This window comes from Anticarsia gemmatalis, chromosome 17, assembly GCF_050436995.1.
Source record: "Anticarsia gemmatalis isolate Benzon Research Colony breed Stoneville strain chromosome 17, ilAntGemm2 primary, whole genome shotgun sequence".
NCBI classification, from domain to species: domain Eukaryota; kingdom Metazoa; phylum Arthropoda; class Insecta; order Lepidoptera; family Erebidae; genus Anticarsia; species Anticarsia gemmatalis.
The window spans coordinates 6,725,345-6,745,740 of NC_134761.1; the positions used below are offsets into that span (position 1 = coordinate 6,725,345).

Sequence of the window (20,396 nt, forward strand, 5' to 3'; positions counted from 1 at the left end):
TTATTAACTAAATTTTTAACAGATCTAGGCTAGATCCGAAACCTAAAAACCATTGAAAAAGTTCTCTAAAATATGTGATTCAATTTCAGAACGCAATAAGTTCAATCAAACTCACACATACAATCATATCATGAAATGTCATTCAATTGTCAAAGTCATTAATTGTATTTCATTTGACGCGACTTTCAAAATTATTTAGTTGTTTGTTGTGATGTGAGGAGAGTTTACGCGTACTCCTAGATTATTTTGTGATTAAAACATAACAATATAAAACGAATTAATTAAATGTTTTTATAAACTCAGTGTTAGAAAGCACTTGCAGGTAACGTAGTTACATGCATTTTGTATGATCGTTCACCCTGATAATATTATTTCCTTTTAATCTTGTTTGTGTATTTAATATCTTTGCGTATCGGAGAAAAATAAATATTTCGACTAATTACAGTAAAATGGCGCAAGATGAGGAAAGACTTACTGATAGTAACCCCACCGTTAATACGGTTACTATCAGTAATGAATTACCGGCAAAACCGTTCCGGATTACCATGGAACTTCCTTTGTTTCTTGTGATGGCGGGAATGTCTCTATCAGGTAATTAATTCTAACGCATTGCTACTACTTATACACTTTATAATATATTTTTTTATAGTTAGAGTCTAATGGCATTGTCTAGCTATGGTCATTGGTCAGTCCTGTGTAAGATTACATAAACAAAAGTTATTTTGTTTTGAATGCCTACTATGTTTAGTATTGATGTCATACAGTTTTTTATGTTACTTGCTGACTCATTTTTCTAACAAAAATGGCTATTTGCCAATATAATTATGCTATATTAATGTGTTTCTCAATGTACTTTACTAATACACTTACAAACTTGCTACTGACAAACTAGAGATTTTCATATCTCTCTGTTTTAATGACATTATTAACAAAAAAATTATGTCTATTTTTCAATTGACATCATGAGTGATCTGTTTGATTTTGTTTTCAGTAAAAATTATGAAAATGAAACAACATTTCACACTACTTATGTGGCTATTAAGATTTGTCTTTCTCTACCTAATGTACCTATCAATTACATTCACATCAGCATAATATGTTATGTAACATAACATTGTTGTGTGTTGGTATAATTCATTTTGATATCATTGACTACCCACATTCTGTTAAATTAGCTCATTATTTCTAAAATAAATAACTGACATACTTACATCTAAATTAACCACAAATGATAAGGTTATCACCATTATTTATTACATAAAACATGCAAAAAAATACATGCTAGGTTTTGCAAAAATAATAAAGTAGTAGATGCCTGTCTAATAAATTAAGTAGTATGTATATTTTGGTAGCAATTATATACTACTTTTTATTCACATGATTGATCAAAATTAGACATCACCCAAGTTAACATAATGTACTTTGTAAAAACTTTATTTGAATGTTATAGGTCAACATCTAGTATATTTAGGAATTTAAATGATAAATAAAATAATTTAATGTGCATAAATTGCCGCTTTGAATGTTTATAATAATTTAAATAACAATTAATTATAATAGTTTCTTGTTCTCCATTACATTATAAATATTAAAGTCATTTAACATCTATTTTTGGACCTCATGGTCTATCATTACTGCATTTGCATCCTTTTATATTCAATTTTATTAATTAAATTATGTATGATACAAAAATGTTCAATATTTGCATCAATTAGCCATGATTATCTAGTATTTTTTTACAATAATATAAGATTTTGCTTCCTAATGCATATTATGTATGTAGTTGAAATAACTTTTTTAAACCACCTATTTCACCTATTTAATAAAGTTCGAAAACAATTTTATACTTAACAAGCTACTTACAAACATTAGAAAAAATAATAAAATCTCCATTGTCATAATAGTTATGTATGTGTGAATCATTCATATAATCTATATTTTTAACGTTAGACATCCTAAAATGTCCTAAATAGTCGGCTTTAACTTAGATACGACTTTGAGCGTCGCGGCACTTCGCTGAGTCATATCAAAATCGGAAATCATGAACTAATTCTCGAATATATTTCTATATCAATGTCAAGATAACTATACAATGTAAATATAAATGTAAAGTTTATGTATTGGATTGATTATCAGTCCTAATTTGACCTAGCAGGTACTTTCTCACGAATTCGGCCTTCGCACCGCTAGTTTATTTAATCGCATACTGTGTGTTTTTTTCGCTATATGTATGATTAGCACTATAGTTTAATAAAATCTAAACATGTAAATAACGCAAAAATATATCGGTCTACTATATCTTTGCCGTAAATTCAAAAAAAAAAAATGTTAAAAGATAGATAGATTTTCTAAAGTGCCTAGAGCCTATATTATGAGTTGTAAAGTAGTTTGTTTAAAATTATCACAATACGACGAATTTATATCAGTATCAAAAACCATTACACCCAGTTTCAATTTATGACTATGTGTCAGATAACCTATCTGCTAAATAAAAAGTGTGAAAGAACTGTCAAAGTTCAATTTCATGATATCTGATAGGTATTTAAAAGTAGTTAAACTGGTCCTAAGATGTGTATCCACTGCGGCAGACTGAGGTTTCTATTTGCCAGAGCGAGCAAAGAAGGCTTTAGTACCGTACTAGTTTTACTCTTCTAATAATTTCCCTTACCATTTTAGGAGCGGCAATTAACAACATAGTATTGTACAGAACATGCGTTCACTCATTGGACCACTCAAGAGAAGAATGCAAAGTGTTCCTTTCTCTTGAAAAGAATAACCAGACAGAGTTGGAAAACGAGGTGCAGAAATATGTGACGACGTTATCCACTGTAAGAAGTGTGATAGAAGCAGTGGTGCCGGCCATACTGTCTCTGTTCATGGGCGTATGGTCTGACACTCATGGGAGGAAGCCGTTGATTGTGTGGCCATTGTTTGGTGAGTTACATTATTATTAGCATAAGTACTTTTATGGATAAGGAAACATCGCGGTTTGAATATGTGCAGATGGGTTTAGTTAATAATCGGATGGGATCTCAAACCCCAGAGCGTATGATTTTATCACTCTCCCAATATACTCGTGTCCCCCACAAAATGTGTCGAGGTCCATCCAATAGAAAGCAAAATCTTGGATTCCCTACTGATCTAGTTAACTTTCGGAAAATGATGCAAAAACCTTGCTCTAGGTTTTTTGAAGAATCGGTTGGTTACCCGGACGGTCAATATAAACCAATTGTTTTAGGAGCGAAATAATAAGTAAATAGCAAGTCATTAACTTTTTATCAAAAAATCGCTGCATATGTAATTGATTTTTCATTACCTTGCACCTTGTCAATATGTTAATTATTGCCCATGCTACCCGATCGCCTTGCCGACTTGTCAATGATATCAATACTGTTGCTGCAATTTATTTTAATGAGCTTCCGTAGCCATTAACGTTTGAACTTTTATTGCATCGGACGTTAAACTAAATAATAAGGAAAGAGTTATTGCATTTATTGTAATCCCCACAAAACAAAATGGATTTCTGATGACTTTTAATGATCGTCAACCCTTTTCGTCATGCACCGCTGGTCAATTTCGCACCGCGAGACCTTAGTATCAGATATCATTCGTTCTTTAGATGTCTTATATAGCCTTTCTGTATGTTGTCTTATTGCAGCCTGACACCATACGTTCTACCGAAGTATCTACTTACACAGTACGAAGTCTAATCTTATTGAATTAAATCTGATCCAAACTTCATAACAATGTCCATTCGATCTCGTACAGACCGGTACACCAGTTTGCTTTGCCTGCTAATATTCGTGGGTCGACCGACCAGAGGACCTCTAAATTTAGCCTGCATTTCCAGGCATAAAATGTACAGCGTGGGCGGACTTGTGGAAAGGTTTTATTGATTTCCAAATGCTATAAAGTCAGTGACACTAAAAGTAAAACCAGTTTGACCTATTTTTTATTGATGCAATAAAATCACGATAAACGTGTAACAAATACCTAAATAATGATTTAAAACGTTGACCCCCTCCTAAATTAATATTTTGTTATTAATTGCGGATGATTATGCTGTAGTTTTTTAAGGCAATGCAAAATAAGTCAGGTCGTTTATAATAATATCATGTTTCGCTTTTTCGTTTATCAATTTGTTAACATTTGGTTTTTGTTCAAATAAGGTCTTCATTACATTTGCAACACGAAAGGGGACCCCAGTGCAATATGATCGCGTGCAGATAATTTTAATTGCAACTTGACCCAGTATCCTTACAACTCAAATATGATTCTGCTAAACGAGCTGCAAATTCTTGATGAAACATCATCACTTTTACGAGTTATATTTTTTAGGTATAACTGTGAGCTCCATGGTGCTAGTCGTCTACTGCCTTATGGACAATTTGGGTCCCTGGTGGTATGTCTTGACCGTCCTGCCTTACTCCCTATGCGGGGGCTTTACGATATTCTTTACAGGCGCATTTTGCTATTTGAGCGACATCACAACTGCTGAAAACAGATCTCTTAGGTAATAAACAGATAGATAGAATATTTTTCTTACACGTGCAGATGTTTTTAAGCGTTTTTTGCTTTCAGAATGACTATAATGGAATCGGCCGTGTCAGTAGGCAGCATTGTTGGGTCGTTACTGAGTGCCCACGTTCTGAGGCTCGTGGGAAATACGTGGTTGATCCTGATAGCCACGACTTGCAATGTCTTAGCATATGCCTTCTCCAATATATGCTTAAGGGAATCTCTAACTGGCGCTGTAAACGTAAGATTATTTTTTATTCTTCTTTCTGGTTCCAAATCCTTATAGCAGTTTAATATTTTTTGTAAATCTGGATCCCTTATTTAATAGTTCAACATGCATCCTTTTTCTTTAAGGCTTTGACGTTCGATATTCTTGTTCTCAGAAGCAATTTAAAACTACTCTGCAGTAATTACAGATCTTTGTAAGATCTTTATGTAGGTACCTACCTACTTGATTATGATTGTTATGTAGAACTCATTTAACGAATAAGTTTTCATTTCTCAGTTATTATATCCAATAGTTTTCTCATATATGTAAGTACGTTAGATGCGTTTGTTTAAACCTTTTTGTGCAGAGAGTTAATTATAACATTTTATTTTTTAAGTATACGCGACCTATGTCACGAATGTTGGCGTGCGAACACCGATATTAAATTAAAGTCTTTCGACGTTAACTTGTTACCTGATAAAAACAGCGACCGATATCATAATGAAAACGAATTTAATGCAAGTGATATAGTTCGATCAATGTTAAGCATAATATTACGTTGTACGCGAGATAGTGTACTGTTATACGTGGTGACTACTTATTAATCTGCGGCTATAGTTATGCTCGCTCCAAAATAAATGTTCACCAGTACTAACAACAACTGTAATAGTCTAACTAAAAACCAAGTGCGTGTATGAGTAATAAAAAATTTACCGTGATCGTCCGCCATGACTGAGGTTCTTTTTTTCAATTCTGTGGTCGGCGAATAAAAAAATGTCTGGCGTGGGTATTCACGTCTTTATTTTAGTAAACACTTACACATAGAAAATGTGCGGCTATGTAATGTAGGTATAAGTAGTCCTAATCCCTATCGATATGCCTAGCGTTTGGTATTTCTCATTTCGCTTTAAGACGACTAACTTTACTGTGGTAAATTCTGGGAAAGTGATAGACTATCTAATCTGATTTACGTCAAATTTTCTTCTATCAAAATCCGAACAGCAAAAATAGAGGCAAAGAAGGCTTAAGCCTGTAGCAATATTTTTAAACAGCAAAGTCGTAAGACTAAATACGCGAAAACCGAAAGTTTTAAAATGTAGCACAACATACACTTCTACACAAAACAAAATTTTGCCGATTGAATATCACACCGAGTGTTTATTCATAATTTCAGAGCTAACATAATAATGTGAGATAACCGCGTGATTACTGACTGATAACAACGTTTATCGGCCGCCGCCATTATAATCTGCAACTGTGCTTGAATAGTCTAATGTTTACAGTGCTAATAAACTGTTTAATTACTACTAAACAATATAGATTAACAATAGAAATGTCCCAATAGGGAAATTGATAACTTGATAAATTGTTCTAGTAAAGTCTAATCGATAGGTACTAAATCATCCTATAATACCTAGTGATTGCATAATATTTTACACCGTGATTATTGTTATGTTCTCTTTTCTTTATGTCCAGTAACTTGGTTCTGTTTTATTTAACTTTTTTTCAAAATAATCTATTTCTTAGAAGTCGTTTTAAATGCAGCCTCAAAAAAGTTTTACGACCTCTTATTTAATAGATAACACACGCAACTTGTACCTACATATTATTTTTTGATACAGCACGACCGGTTTTAGACTTTTATAAAAATATGAATATTGCCAGATATTATGCTAAAGGATCTACAAAAAATAGACCAAGTCAGCTTATACTCCTAATGAGTTGCAAATCTCTTTTTTAGTCTAATTTATCATTAAAATACAAGCCTAATTGTATGTCAATAACAAAGAAAAAATCTGATAAACTTACTTAATATGTATGTAGGTAGGTATATAAAAAACAATGCCTCTGAAATCATGCCTGTCTATAAGCGACTATGGCCTTGACTTTAGGTTAAGCTACAAACGATAGGTCTGGTAGCCGTCTAGCCGATAACGGTAGCAAAATACTATTAAACTATCGAAAGCTAGAGACTTCAGAGAAACACGCGGTAGCGACTTCAGCCAAGATAAAACCAAAAAAAAATGCGACCCCTAGTGCCCCATCATTTTGAGTTTCGATACATCTTTGTGTTTGCCATATGAAGGTATCCTATACCTACAGATATGATTAGTATGATAAAATGCCCTTACGTCATTAGTATGAGTCAATCATTTGCTCTGTTTTTTACTATCCAAGTATCATTTTGCTACATTCCGAGCCGATACCTTTTGAGATTGCACTTCTGATAAAAAATGTGACACATAAATTAAACTTAAGTCTGGATTATCTTTGTAGCCCTTTCCAATCAATTTTTCGACATTTGCTCAAACTATTTAAATTTTTCATAACTAGGCTAAGGCCCATGACTATCGCTTTGAATAATTAAATAAAGAATTATTGGTAGGTATAGACGTTCATAGATCAAGAAAAAGGACAATAAATAAAAAATAGAAATCAACGCTTAGGTATACTTACTACACTAATCACTATGCATTGAACGACAAAAAACCTTATTGTTCAGATTTTTCCTGACCATTTCCGCTGATTATGAAGGTCACGCTCGTTTGCCAGTGACTATGTAGGTGTACATGGTGTAACTACTAAAAACTAGGTATATTTATATTAGACTAGAAGGTAAATCTTACCTTATTTATGTTCTTAAACGACCTCTGCTTGTTTTTGTAATCGTAAATATCTATGGATTTTTTTATTTGTTTGGATAGTCTGATAGTTATTATTTAACCTCTAGTTCGGTAAACTATTATTATTTAACCTTTGATGTCGAAGAACCAGATCCGTATTTACTTACCAAAATAAACGACATTTCTATACTAGTTGTAACTTAACTAAACTTTTTTTGGGTTTTTAAACTCAGCTACCTATTTTTATAACCGAATGACTTTTAACTTAACATCAACAAGATATGTACATATTCACTCATTTCTTTTTTGTATTATATTTTAAAAGTGTACTTTTGTTTTAGGGTGGAATAACGTCAGTTTTAGACTTCTTATTAGTCAAAGAGATGGTGCGAGAATGTTTCAAAAGGCGACCAAACAATGGCAGAGCACAGATCCTATTACTCACTCTGGCAAACAGCTTATCAATCCTAATACTTTACGGAATGATACCTTTAGAATACATGTACACTAGAGAAAAACTACATTGGACTTTGAGCGATTACACCGTATTTTCGGCTGTGAATACTTCCATATCCTTCTTTGGCGCATTCATAGGCATTGCGCTTCTTCAAAAACTAATCGGTCTAAGCGATTTGTTGACAACAAACATTGCATTCATATCGTCGCTTGCAGAATATATCATTAGAGCACTTGCTATTACCTCATGGCACATGTACTTGGGTAAGTTACAACGATAATACATTTATTTATGATGCTTTCAAATTAGAAATAGATACCTACCTACTTGTTATTCCCATTGTCTGGTGTGGTTTGAAACAAATACAAAATAATAGTTGACTGCTTTAAAAGTGTTGCACAATATTTATTTATATCATCGTCTCAAAACACTAGTTAAACCGCTATGTGAAATAATCTTGCGGTTTGGTAAAAGGACTAAGTTGCAATAATAAATAAGCAAATAGGTACCTAATTATTTAATAAACATCATGCAACACGTCATAGCTCTTTGTTATGCATTAATGCTGAACGAAGCTATACATATGCATACATATTGAATAGGTATAAAATCAGTCTAGTGATTAGAATTTACATTACTATGCTATAACTCGAATATTTGCATTATATTGTATCTTGTTTATGAAGACAGAAATAACAGGTATCAAGATAAGCAGTCTTGAAGTATTGTTTAAAAAATACGGATAACAACAATAACACTGATAGTATGAAAAAGGCTATTTCAAATACCTAAGTACCTATTTGTTATTATCCTTATGTAATAGGCACTACAAAATGCAAGTATGTGTTGTGTATGTTCCGAGTTTCCGCCTTAAAAAGGCCGCGGCGTCTTAACAAAAAACAAAGACTAGTTGACAAAAGCAAGATTGAATTTAAAATTGTCGCCTTGTCTGTTGTTAGCAGTCTTTATTAACCTACATATCATTACGGGACTTCCCATGGGGCGTTCTGATCTATATTTAGGCAGTCACTAATAACCCACCTACGTAGCAAACGCCATGATATGCAGTTACTGAGTTTGTCAACAAAGATAACATACCAAAATAAAGTCCCCCACTTAATTTAATATCTGTTTAGTTTACCTACGATGTAATTTAGCAAGATTTTAATGCAAGTTTCGATATAGGTTTCTTTTCAAAACACAACATGGGTTAAGATGAAATGAAGTAAATATTTACGACTTAGATGATCTAAAGACCGATACGGATTTTCTCTGTTTATATGGTGTTAACTTCGACTATTAATTCTAAAGTTTACGCTTTAATTTCCTACCCTCGTTCTAGTCGAATCTAACTACAGTTAGTTCATAGATAGCCTGTCAATCATTAGTAAAGATAACTAGTTAGTACTTTATGTATCTCATTACACTGATTACTGCAATGCACATGTAGGCCATGACACACAATATAATCATCTAAAATAGGATAAATCTAACAAAGAAATTAAGTAAGTACATAATTATTATTCCATTATTTTATCGTATTTTTCAGGTGCTGGAGTGTCATTATTCAAAGGACTCTCATCGCCTTTGATAAGATCTTTTTTGACGAAGATTCTACCAGTTGTAGATATAGCAAAAGTATTTGCGCTTATGTCTGCCATTGAAGGTCTGTGCCCGTTGCTCGCACCTTTATTGTACAACTCGCTATATTGGTACACAATATCGATATTCCCAGGAGCCATCTACGTACTTAGCGCTGGAATAGCTGCAATTTGTATTACATGCTTAACGTAAGTATATATTGGCTTTAAGTAGATGATAGTCAGTTTACAAACTTGATTATAACAATGTAAATAATGAGATAATGGCCGCACGTCACTAACTCAGGTGCTTTATCAACGATATAACTTACACGTTTTGTAGAAATGATTCACCAAAACAAACCGGAGCTGTTGATTTCGTGTTTAATTATTTCTTGGTACCTTAAACATATTTTGCAATCTCTTTTTTCCACCTCAGTGAACATTCACCGATGTAAAATCGAAACCAGATATCTGTCCACGAGCAGGCACGACATAAAGTTACAAAATACAGGTTTCGTTGTCCTTTTTAAAAGGATCTGCTTAATTTAAGACTTAACTTCGACATAAAAGAAGGCTATATTTATTTTCTGTAATGTTTAGTGTTATTCCAATCCTTGAAATCGAAGGGTTTTATTGCTTTATGGTGTTTTTATGTCCACCGAAGAATGTTATCAATAATTTTGAAACATCTAGATTATTTTTGCCAATTGGAACTTGATTGATCTGTTCAATTATGTTTGAAAGTCATGCAATAAAGTAGGTAGAATAGAATTTATATTTCGGTACTTATCTAGTTTCTGAATTTAAAAATGTGTTTTTGTGTTATTTCTTTATAAACTTTGATTGAAAAAGCAACGACTGCCAGTAATTAATTAAAGCCTGATCAGGCGATGGTATTGACCTGCACAGCACGTTATCCTTGACTGGTACCTAGAAATGTTAGAGAAGAATAATAATGCGTTTATTAAATAATAAAAACTACATTTTACAAATTAGACAACGAAATCAATGTTATTGACCTGTGTCTTGTCTAATCTAGAATGAAGATTAGACTAGCGAGTCCATTTTAGAAACACCTGTACGGCCGCTGCAGTTTTTTTAAACCTGTGTGAATAAATGAACTATGCCTATGTATGATTGTGATTTTTTTAATGGAAAGTATATTCTTATCTAAATTATGGCAACCTAAATTGCGTATCGTAGCATTTTCCACTTTTCATTAAGGTCGAACGCAGGTCTACTTTTTTAATTAAGTATGATGATGATGATGATGATGATGACGAAATGCATCACTTTCAGTAAAACATAATAATATACGGTGCCTAATTAAAATTATCTTTTTTTTCAGAGTCGTGCAGTTCTACAGGTTTAATGTGACAACACAATATCAACCTTTAGAAAGCTCCATGCGGTCGTAGTTACAGATTGTGTTCGATATTATGAGCGTAGGTACATAATTTTAAATGAAATGTAAGTCTAAATAATTATAGATTAAGTTAGGATTTTGTAATTCTTTTTAATAGAATTAGTTTAAGACAAAGTGATACGTAAATGTGATGATGAATTGATGATGTATCGTAGCTAAACTAACAATTATGCTGTTTCTAGAGTGTACCATATCATAATTAATATGTAAGAAAACTGAGCATAAAAACACTCAGTTAAAAGTTCTCTTCTGTATTATTTTTAAGTTTAAAATCAACGTGACTTAACTCCTTACAATAAGTAGTAAACATACTTATTGTAAGAAGTTAAGTCACAAAGACTAGCATACAGGATTTATAATTTGAGAATTTTATTTTGACTAATTACAATGATTTGTAGTTTTGTTTGTTATTTAAGATAAGGACTAACTCATGTTGCGGTGTTAATTAGTTAAAAAGCGTGTGATACCTATGGTTACCATAGCTGTTTGTTATGTTAACGTTTTAAATACTGCTCACGAAGTGAGCGGTTTTATAGTAACAGAAAGTAGTACCTTTGTACTAACTAGTTTGACCTCTTTACGAAGCCATATTAACTATATACGAGAGTAAAAGATATATAAGTAGACCACATTGACGAACAAAAATAAGCATTTTAGATACCTTTTAACTACCCCGCCATAAGGTTCTTGTTCTACCGGCATCGAAAAGCGACTCATCGTTTCCCGCCATAAAATGTAAGACCCTTGTTAATAAACAAAAATTATTAGTTCGCTGAATAATGTGGCCAGAACACCCGCTAAGACCAAATGATTTTTTGTCAACGAAACTAGTGGAATTTTACAATCATCTAGATTCTAAATCTACTTGATTATCACAAGCGAGGGTGGGACAAGTACCAAAACATATTTTATTATTAAATAGGCAATATTTAGAAGTATCTGCTTAAAAAAAATATCACTGCCTTAAGATGATGTCTTGTAAATTGACAATGTGGACAATTTTTTGTTATGAACTGTAAACTATGGTTCCCAGAATTCAATTGTTGTGCCTTATGAAGAATATTTGAAAAAATAAAAAGCAACTTTACATTGAATGTTTTATTCATGAACATCTTAAAGTTAATGTGTACTCCCTTGTACATATTGTAGGCGATAAAGGAAGAGGGAGAAACCACTTTGAAATAGTTTGTCGAAAATTCAAATTATTATTGTTTTGAACTGAGTTTTTATGGCAATATAATGATGTACATATGATAGTGTGAACCTATACTACTTATAACGATAATCATCACAGGTTATAAATTTATTCCTCTAAAATGTGCTTTTCCGTCTTGAAATAAAAACGGTTTTATAGGCAAATATTTTGCCTTACACTTTTAGTGTTATTAATTTATACTTTTAGAGATTCTACAACTTTTACTTGTCTTTTAGAGCCTAAAAATTTTAAATTGTTACATGAACTATGGATATCTTTGATAAACCAAATGAAATGTCCTTACAGAATAATGAAAATATAAACTATATAGAGAAACTATATTTTAAAATTCAAAGTGAGCAACTTTACACTTAACATCACAGATTTCCCACTTTCAGGGATAATTTTGTTCAGTAGACATTAAAAAGTATATGCTACCTATCTTAGGTAAGGTTAACTGCACACTAAACAATACTAAAAATCTTAAAAAGAAAAACAAACTTATTCTAACAAACAAAATGAAAAAAAATATAACATAAGTACAACAAGATAGTGAGTGCATGTAATGGAACATTATGCATAATTAATGGTTAAATGAGTTCTTAATCAACTTAATAATAATGGTAAATCTAAAATACTTGTCAATTAGTTTACAGTCTTATAACAATGAGGGTAAATTAAGAGAAGTTATTCCTGAAAATAGGAACTAATTCGGTACACTTGAGTCGATAATTAAGTTTCCGCACACGCACCACTGTCCTATGTACACGCACCACTAATCAAACAAATCATCACTCTCATTAGTCGTAACATATTTCAATAAGTCCGTCAAATCTACCATTCCTCTTCTGGCTCAAGGCCCTGCTCCACATTGGCAGCGTTGTTGAAATCCTGCAAAAAACAATAATCCTAATATAACAAACAGTATAAAATCAATTTTGACTTCATAAGCTTTTCTTTCTGGACCAGTTAGCTAAGTCCGTAGTATGTATCTCTATCATATGGACTCCATTCCTTTAATATTTACTTACATGATCTCCTTTCTGTTTGTTGCATGTAGAACAAATATAATATCAGTTGTTATAATCTTGACTATTTATTATACAATACTATGATACACACTTACACAGTACACTGTAAATTATTCTACATTGTCAAATCATACTCGAAGTATACAACATAAATAAAATAATTGAATGAAACTTACACGTATATCACTGCCACCATATTTGTTACCCTTGTAGGTGGCAGTACCTCCTCCTTGCAGGAAGTTGGGCACTGTTTGATCAGCTTGCTTCAAAATCTTGGCCAAATCCGCAACCAATGCAATATCCTGTTTTGAAATAATAGTTTATTTACAATACTCAGTAAAATAATAGTAGGTTACATCAGATTTCTAGTTTTCCAATTTATAAACTTACTTGATCAGCATCAAAGAACGAAACTGCTTTTCCGCGATTACCAACACGACCGGTCCTGCCGATTCTGTGCACATACTCATCTATGCTCTTTGGTAGGTCATAGTTGACCACAATGTCAACATTTTTAATATCTGTAAAAAAAATCTTGGGTAAGTATCTATTTAGAAAATGCTATCTTCAAAACATCTTTCATCAATTTTGATGTATGACAAATATTGCTCATAATGTAAGAAAACATGTTCAAGATGATTTGAATGAGAATAGTAACGGAAATCTTCATTTAAAATGGTTAGCAGTATGATAGAAAAAAGGGAAAAAAATAATAAAATAGTTACCAAGACCCCTAGCTGCAACAGCGGTGGCAACAAGTATAAAGTGACGTCCGCTCTTGAAGTTATCGAGCGCTTCCTCACGCTCGCGTTGCTGGCGGTCGCCGTGGATCGACGACGTCAACATCTGCTGCTCTGACAACATGGCCGCGATGAAGTCTGCGTTGCGCTTTGTCTCCACGAATACAAGGATGCGCTTGCGATCTACAACAACAATAAAATTATACATGGATAATTCAAAGGTAATACTTTTTTCTAAAGAGTCAAAAATAATAAAGTTCGAATAAACTCACCATTTTCTTCAATAAGCTTTTTCAATGTTGCTTGTTTCTCATACTTGGTAACTTGATGGAAGACTTGCTCGACATCTGTACTGGCACCGCCAACAATTCCGACAGCCACAAACAAATAGTTGTTCAAGAATTTTCCAGCCAAATGCTGTATATCTTCTGGGAATGTCGCCGAAAACATGAGCGTTTGTCGCTTGTCCTGAATTTAACAGAAAATTGTTTAGAAAAACATTTGGGAAGCTCTATCACAATTACAGTCTCAATCACAAATAGTAAAGATATAGACAATCCGGTACTCACAGTGGGGACCATGGTAGAATGATCCATCATCTTCTCGACGCTAGGTATGAAGCCCATATCTAACATGCGATCCGCCTCGTCCAGTACTACAAATCGGACACTGCCGAACGACACGCGACGGCGATCCACGAAGTCATGCAAGCGGCCGGGTGTGGCCACCAAAATGTGACAGCCTCTCTGTATGGCATACATTTTATTGAATTTCGAAATATAAGTTGATATCTCTAGATATGAACTGTTTTTTACGAATTATATACGAATTTAAAGTAAAAGAAAGGGCTGGTGGATGGGTGTTAAAAATAATTATGTATGTATATGTACTAATAAGATATTCCATGAGAATAGATTCAAATATAAAAGTATCTTACATAATCAATCATTTTATATTATTGGAATTCAGTTAATAGTATGTTGTGAATTAAAATACTCACACTAATGTTGTCTCCTTGATGACGAACTGCGGTCCCGCCGTAAGCGACAGCAATTTTTAAAATAGATCCATATGAGAACTTTCTAGCTTCATTAAAAATTTGCAGAGTCAATTCGCGAGTTGGCGAAACTATAACTACCTACAAATTGAACATATGAAATTACAAAATTTTAGTAACTAATCATTTAGTTACCAATGGTCATTTTATTGTGAAATCGTAATAATGATGCACTTCCATTAAATCAAAAATTTACATTGGAAAACAAATAGTGGAAAAAACATTGTCTAAGTAAAAACAAAATGCATGATAATTACCTGCGGCTCTGCACATCCATTTGATTCCACCACTAAATCTCGAGGATCATTGAGCAATGTGTTAATAATCGGCAACAGGAAAGCTGCCTGCAAATTAAATAAGGCACTTTTTATAGCAAGTTCTGTACATAATCCCATGATACACGGACAATACATAGGTTTTATTGTTTTAACTTACAGTTTTTCCTGAACCAGTCTGGGCACAACCCATAAGATCTCTACCACCCATTATAATCGGGATGGCATGCTTCTGAATAGGCGTTGGCTTTTTGTATCCAGCCCTTAGTATGTTATCCAGAACATATTTTCGCAAGTTAGCAGTTTCAAAGCTGTCAATAGCTCTAGGCGGGTTTTCTCCACTGACCTAAGACAATAAATATACATACATAATATCACGCTTTTTTTCGTACAGTTATAACACAGGCCGAGACAAAGCAAAAAAATAAATGATTTATAAGAATAAAATAATAGACACAAGTTCAAGACACAATCTTTGCATAGAAAATTACTAACTTACTTATTGGCAGTGCAATACAAGGGACCAAATTTTAAATACTTATTGATATGAGTGCACACAGAGAGTAAATATCATGTTAAGACCCCAGCAAATCTGATTGAGTAAAGAAATATCTTATTACAAACCTTCACAGCAATATGGTCAAACTTGTCAAAGTTGATGCCAGAGCTGATGGTGCTGCTAAAGATCTCATTTTCATCTTCAGTAGGCGCAGGCGGTACGTAAGTGACTGGTGGCTTCTTGTCAGGGTCTTCGGGGCTATCTGGTCCGTCTCCACTGCCGCGGCCGCCTCCGCCACGACCGCCACCACCGCGCCCACGGCCACGACCGCGCTCACCTCTATCACCACCTCGTCTATCATCGTCATCGCGATCACCTATAAATATAACATCACTTTGATAGATATTGTTGTTATTTTTACGTACATAAGAATATTTTACAATATTTGGAGCTTATAATCTTTGTTTCGTCATTCATTTACAATTCTATTAAGAATTGCATAAATAGAAACCAAATAACATCTTTACAGGTTCGACGGGGTTTTCTTTACTGTATAAATCGACTACTCAGACACAGTAAGCCATCATCTTTTAATATTTAATTTTACAGTAATGTGATTCCAGTCAGAAAGCCAGTCTTAGTAATTTACCGACGCACATTTCATAAAATCAACAAACGATGATTGTTGAAAGAAATATGTCGGCTGTTTAAACGGTATTGGACTTATGATTGCTTAATATGCTGTTTTTTAATTTACGATTGTGGTATCATGTTTCCAAACATTCGCTTGCTAAACAATTACGGTCGTCGCAAGTTGACATCGATAATCATTTCAGTGGATTTTGAGAACAATACTATTACATATTAGCCAGCCATTTTATGATCAGACACCACATTACATAGAATGAATTACTAACAACAGCTATGCTTCAGCCTTGCATGCCTAAAAATTCTATAAATGTTTCATAATGCATGCAAAGTCCCCAAACCGTACTGGGCCAGTTGGTGGACTCGAGGCCTAACCCTTCCCCAGTTTGGGAGGAGTCGGAAGACCATTGTCCAGCAGTGGGACCATAGTGTTTATAACCAGGAAAATATTTACTGGAGTAAACAGTATCCTCTGTTATAAACTATCAGTGTACATCTTCATCTAAATCCATCCAATACTTTTTTTTGTAAAAGAGTAACAAACAAAAATACATCCATCTTCACAATTTTCACATATAAAAGGATACAATACATTGAAAGTTAATTTCGTAATAAAATCTATACTAATATTATAAATACTATACTAATATTATAAAGCTGAAGAGTTTGTTTGTTTGAATGCGCTAATCTCAGGAACTACTGGTCCGATTTGAAAAATTCTTTCAGTATTAGATAGCCCATTTATCGAGGAAGGCTTTAGGCTATATATCATCACGCTACGACTAATAGGAGCAGAGTACCAGTAAGAAATGTTACAAAAACGGGGAAAATTTTGATCCATTCTCTCTTATGTGACGCAAGCGAAGTTGCGCGGGTCAGCTAGTTAATTAATAAAAACATTCACTTAGGCATAACACAAGCAAATGAAAACAAATCTAATAAAAGATTTAGGACAGCATTGTGGGAAATGAAGACGCTACAACAACGGCGTCCATTAGTTCCGTCACCTGCATCTATATTCACACACACTCACAACTTACTTGGCGGATGATACTGACATTAGGATGTTATAAAAGTACGTAATCCCCTCTAGTAAAGAGATATAGAAACCTACTATAGCTATAGAACGACCTATACATGACGGTTACGATATTCTTACCATTTTCGTAATCGCGGGAGTCTCGGTCCCTGCCCGGGCCTCCACCGCGTCCCCCTCTGCCTCCACGACCTCTTCCGCCGCCTCGGCCGCCGCGCCCGCGCCTGTCTCCCCCAAACCCATTACTGCCCTTGTCCTCATCGAAATCTAACAATAAACAAACTACTTATAAACTCTCCAAAATGACACAAAATATTTAAAAAATTAAATAGCATACTTCAACTCGAGTGGAAATACGATAACAGTGTTCCCAGTCAAGTGGTTTGAGCAATACAATCTATGATACGACCTTGAATATGTTAATGTTAAACTATAAAACTTGTTATTTAATTATAAAGTTTAGAGAAAATTTAAAGGCCACAATAGAAAAAAAATATAGGTTGAATACCATTCTCATTGAATGATTGAAATCCTCTTCCTCGTGAGAGGCTGTGCCCCTCGTCTACTTTTGTTGACTCGTAGTTGTTGTTGTAAGTAGGGGTCTCAACCGCCTTAAAAAAATAAAAAATAAAACACGGTTTTTTAAATAAGCCATTTTTAAGTTATTAAGTTCAAATAAACACATCCTACTTATTAATCGTCTATGGTCAAAAAACAAAAGGCGCGAAATTATGTGCGTGAGCAACTTGGATTAATAATAACAGGATTTTAAAGGAAGTTACAATACATACCTACCTACCTACTTTATAAAAATATTAACTACGGTTTTTTAGGATTGCAAGTGCATGCACTTTTGATGCCCGAGTACAAACACAGGAAATAATATCAAGTAAAATTCGTAATTTTAATGAGTTTTTAAAGTGAAATTGCAAGCATATGAGTAATTCACATAAGCCTTTTTTATCTATATATTGACTCATTGGGATCATACATAATCTACCACTGTATCTTCTTATCTAGAGCGGCGGTAAGGCAGTTGGAGAAATAAAAAGTAAATTTAATATTTGTGAATTTGAAACAAAGTAATACTATGTTCATAAAGACTCGCTTTATACAATACAGAATGGCTTGTGAACTTGGAGATGTAATGGGTAAAGGTTGCAGCCACCATGTGCTAAGATAAAATCTAGTAAAATTGTAATAAATTAACCAATGAACACTTACCACATCATCATCCCACTCATCATCCATTTTCTGAAACAAGAAACATTTTGTTTAGGCATAAGCTGGTTCTAATAATAAAACTTTAAAATACATGAAATACTGCATCTGGCGTCAGTGTCCTTTACCAAAATTCAGATAGCCTCTACTATAATAAATGTTGTGTAGTTGACTAAGTGTTTGTATTACTTTATTTGAATTAACTTGGCTGTAGTAAATAATTGTTAGCCTTTCCCGATCTGAATATAGGTATGCTTATAATAATATATCAGAATGTTAATGCATGATCAAGTTATTGAATATGGCGATGAAACCTATGATTATATATTTAATATATGTGTATTTCAATAATGCTTCCCATAATGCACATGTTTAGATATAGTCCAACACCTTATTAGAGATCCCCGTGTGAACAAGTACAGACAGCAGAGGCAAACAAAATTTTGAATTTCATTCAACTACACACTTGTACAGGATCTTTGTCGGTTCGCTACAGGACTCTTTTTTCAACTACTAGACCTACATCTTTATTATACTTGAGATACATAGATACATTGGGCATTCCGAAGCTCTACGATGTGGAAAAGGGAAATGTTAGTTTTTGAACACGGGAAGTGAAAAATACTATATGTGGAGATCTTCTCATTTGTTTTCTTGTGATCTAGTAACGGTTTGGTATCTATAGGTATGGGTGTCTGTGAGTAAAATCAAGTACCTTTTTCTTATTGGAATCAAATATTACATGGCATACCTACCTACTTCCTAGAAAGTGAGATACCAAAGCAGTGAATTCAAACTCAACAAAATGTGGTGTTAATTTTGTTGTTCTACCCTACACGAAATTATAGGTAAGTAATAATACTGACTACAACTTCATTTTGTTGAAGTGGATAAGTATATGATACGATGAAGATAAACGATTACTTTGGTGCTCTTCTTCATTTATTTAAGTAAAACTAGAACGACGGTTAAGAAAATATAGGATTAATTCAAAAGTTTTACGCTAGTTAGAGAGTAGGTATTCAGCGATGGAGTCTCACCAGCGTTATCGGAACTTGATTGATATTCTAAAGGAAGTTGGAATGAATGTGGCTTTCATGAAGGAAATCACTAACGCTTGCAAATAAGTTTGTTTACAATAAAAACTCTATTAGTAATTCCTTGAAAAAAAGTCGGTACCCGGCACCGGCTTTTGTCATTATTATTAGCACGTGCAAGAAGTAAAAAATAACAGAGAAAACAAAACAAGCTCATAAAAATATTATTATAACAAATAATACCTCTTACCTGGTGAATTTGACCTGATCTGGTTTGAGAAAAAAAATGCGACTAATACAAATGGACCGAACAAAGACAGCAGCCGCCAATATCGCCAAATGCCAACAATGGCGGCCCTCGCGAAAGAGTTGCCATAAATCTATGACAATGCTAGTGTGTTTACTACAAAAAAAACACCCGTAAATAAACAAACACTGTTTGTTTTTGCAGTCACTGTCAGCACTAAGCTTTTATTGTCATTTAAAAATTAAATTATTTTGCCAATTACTTTCAAAATCAGCTTTTTGTTCGAGTTTCACAACCCTATTTACGAGAAAGTAGACGCAATTTTTAAGATAACTGAAACCCTTAATTACTGTCCTACTGCTTCCTACTGCTGGGCAGGGGGATCAATGAATGTGATAGAGTCAGTGTTAGGTATTCAGTTTACCACGTTCTCCAAGAACGGTTTGTAGACTTTGCATTCCTTCTAGGACTGTGTGTCTTCCTTAGAGAACACTGTTGAACTCCAAAGAGTTGGTGTGCTGCTTCGGGTTCGAATCCTCAATCACTCGAATTCTTAGACCACTCGGCTATCACTGCTCTGTATTAATAAAGTAC

At 33.6% G+C, this 20,396-nt stretch overlaps 2 protein-coding genes across 2 annotated transcripts; one reads left to right on the forward strand and one right to left on the reverse strand.

Moving 5' to 3' along the window:
• Positions 1 to 167: 167 nt before the first annotated feature.
• On the forward strand, positions 168 to 11,905 carry LOC142979689 (putative peptidoglycan muropeptide transporter SLC46). The gene is made up of 8 exons (XM_076124756.1): positions 168 to 322; positions 446 to 591; positions 2,677 to 2,934; positions 4,339 to 4,513; positions 4,582 to 4,759; positions 7,692 to 8,070; positions 9,357 to 9,597; positions 10,739 to 11,905. The coding sequence occupies exons 2-8, from the start codon at positions 450 to 452 to the stop codon at positions 10,806 to 10,808; spliced, it is 1,443 nt and encodes a 480-aa protein (XP_075980871.1). The 5' UTR covers positions 168 to 322; positions 446 to 449; the 3' UTR covers positions 10,809 to 11,905.
• vas (ATP-dependent RNA helicase vasa) lies at positions 11,900 to 19,936 on the reverse strand. The gene is made up of 14 exons (XM_076124755.1): positions 19,806 to 19,936; positions 18,522 to 18,551; positions 17,806 to 17,908; positions 17,421 to 17,564; positions 15,739 to 15,989; positions 15,275 to 15,460; positions 15,097 to 15,183; positions 14,783 to 14,920; positions 14,352 to 14,528; positions 14,055 to 14,250; positions 13,768 to 13,965; positions 13,433 to 13,563; positions 13,219 to 13,344; positions 11,900 to 12,902 (listed from the first exon to the last, which is right to left on the reverse strand). Exons 2-14 carry the CDS (start codon positions 18,546 to 18,548, stop codon positions 12,846 to 12,848), a joined length of 1,821 nt encoding a protein of 606 aa, XP_075980870.1. The 5' UTR covers positions 18,549 to 18,551; positions 19,806 to 19,936; the 3' UTR covers positions 11,900 to 12,845.
• Positions 19,937 to 20,396: the final 460 nt, after the last annotated feature.

What these genes read in the sequence shown, in the direction of transcription:
- LOC142979689 (XM_076124756.1), top strand. Translation starts at nt 450, where the DNA reads ATGGCGCAAGATGAGGAAAGACTTACTGATAGTAACCCCACCGTTAAT. An exon ending in GATTGTGTGGCCATTGTTTG is followed by an intron (nt 2,935 to 4,338) that starts GTGAGTTACATT and finishes TATATTTTTTAG; the next exon opens with GTATAACTGTGAGCTCCATG. An exon ending in GCTGAAAACAGATCTCTTAG is followed by an intron (nt 4,514 to 4,581) that starts GTAATAAACAGA and finishes TTTTGCTTTCAG; the next exon opens with AATGACTATAATGGAATCGG.
- vas (XM_076124755.1), bottom strand. Translation starts at nt 18,548, where the DNA reads ATGGATGATGAGTGGGATGATGATGTG. An exon ending in ATTCTACCATGGTCCCCACT is followed by an intron (nt 14,251 to 14,351) that starts GTGAGTACCGGA and finishes TGTTAAATTCAG; the next exon opens with GACAAGCGACAAACGCTCAT. An exon ending in ATGGTGGCAGTGATATACGT is followed by an intron (nt 12,903 to 13,218) that starts GTAAGTTTCATT and finishes TGTTTTTTGCAG; the next exon opens with GATTTCAACAACGCTGCCAA.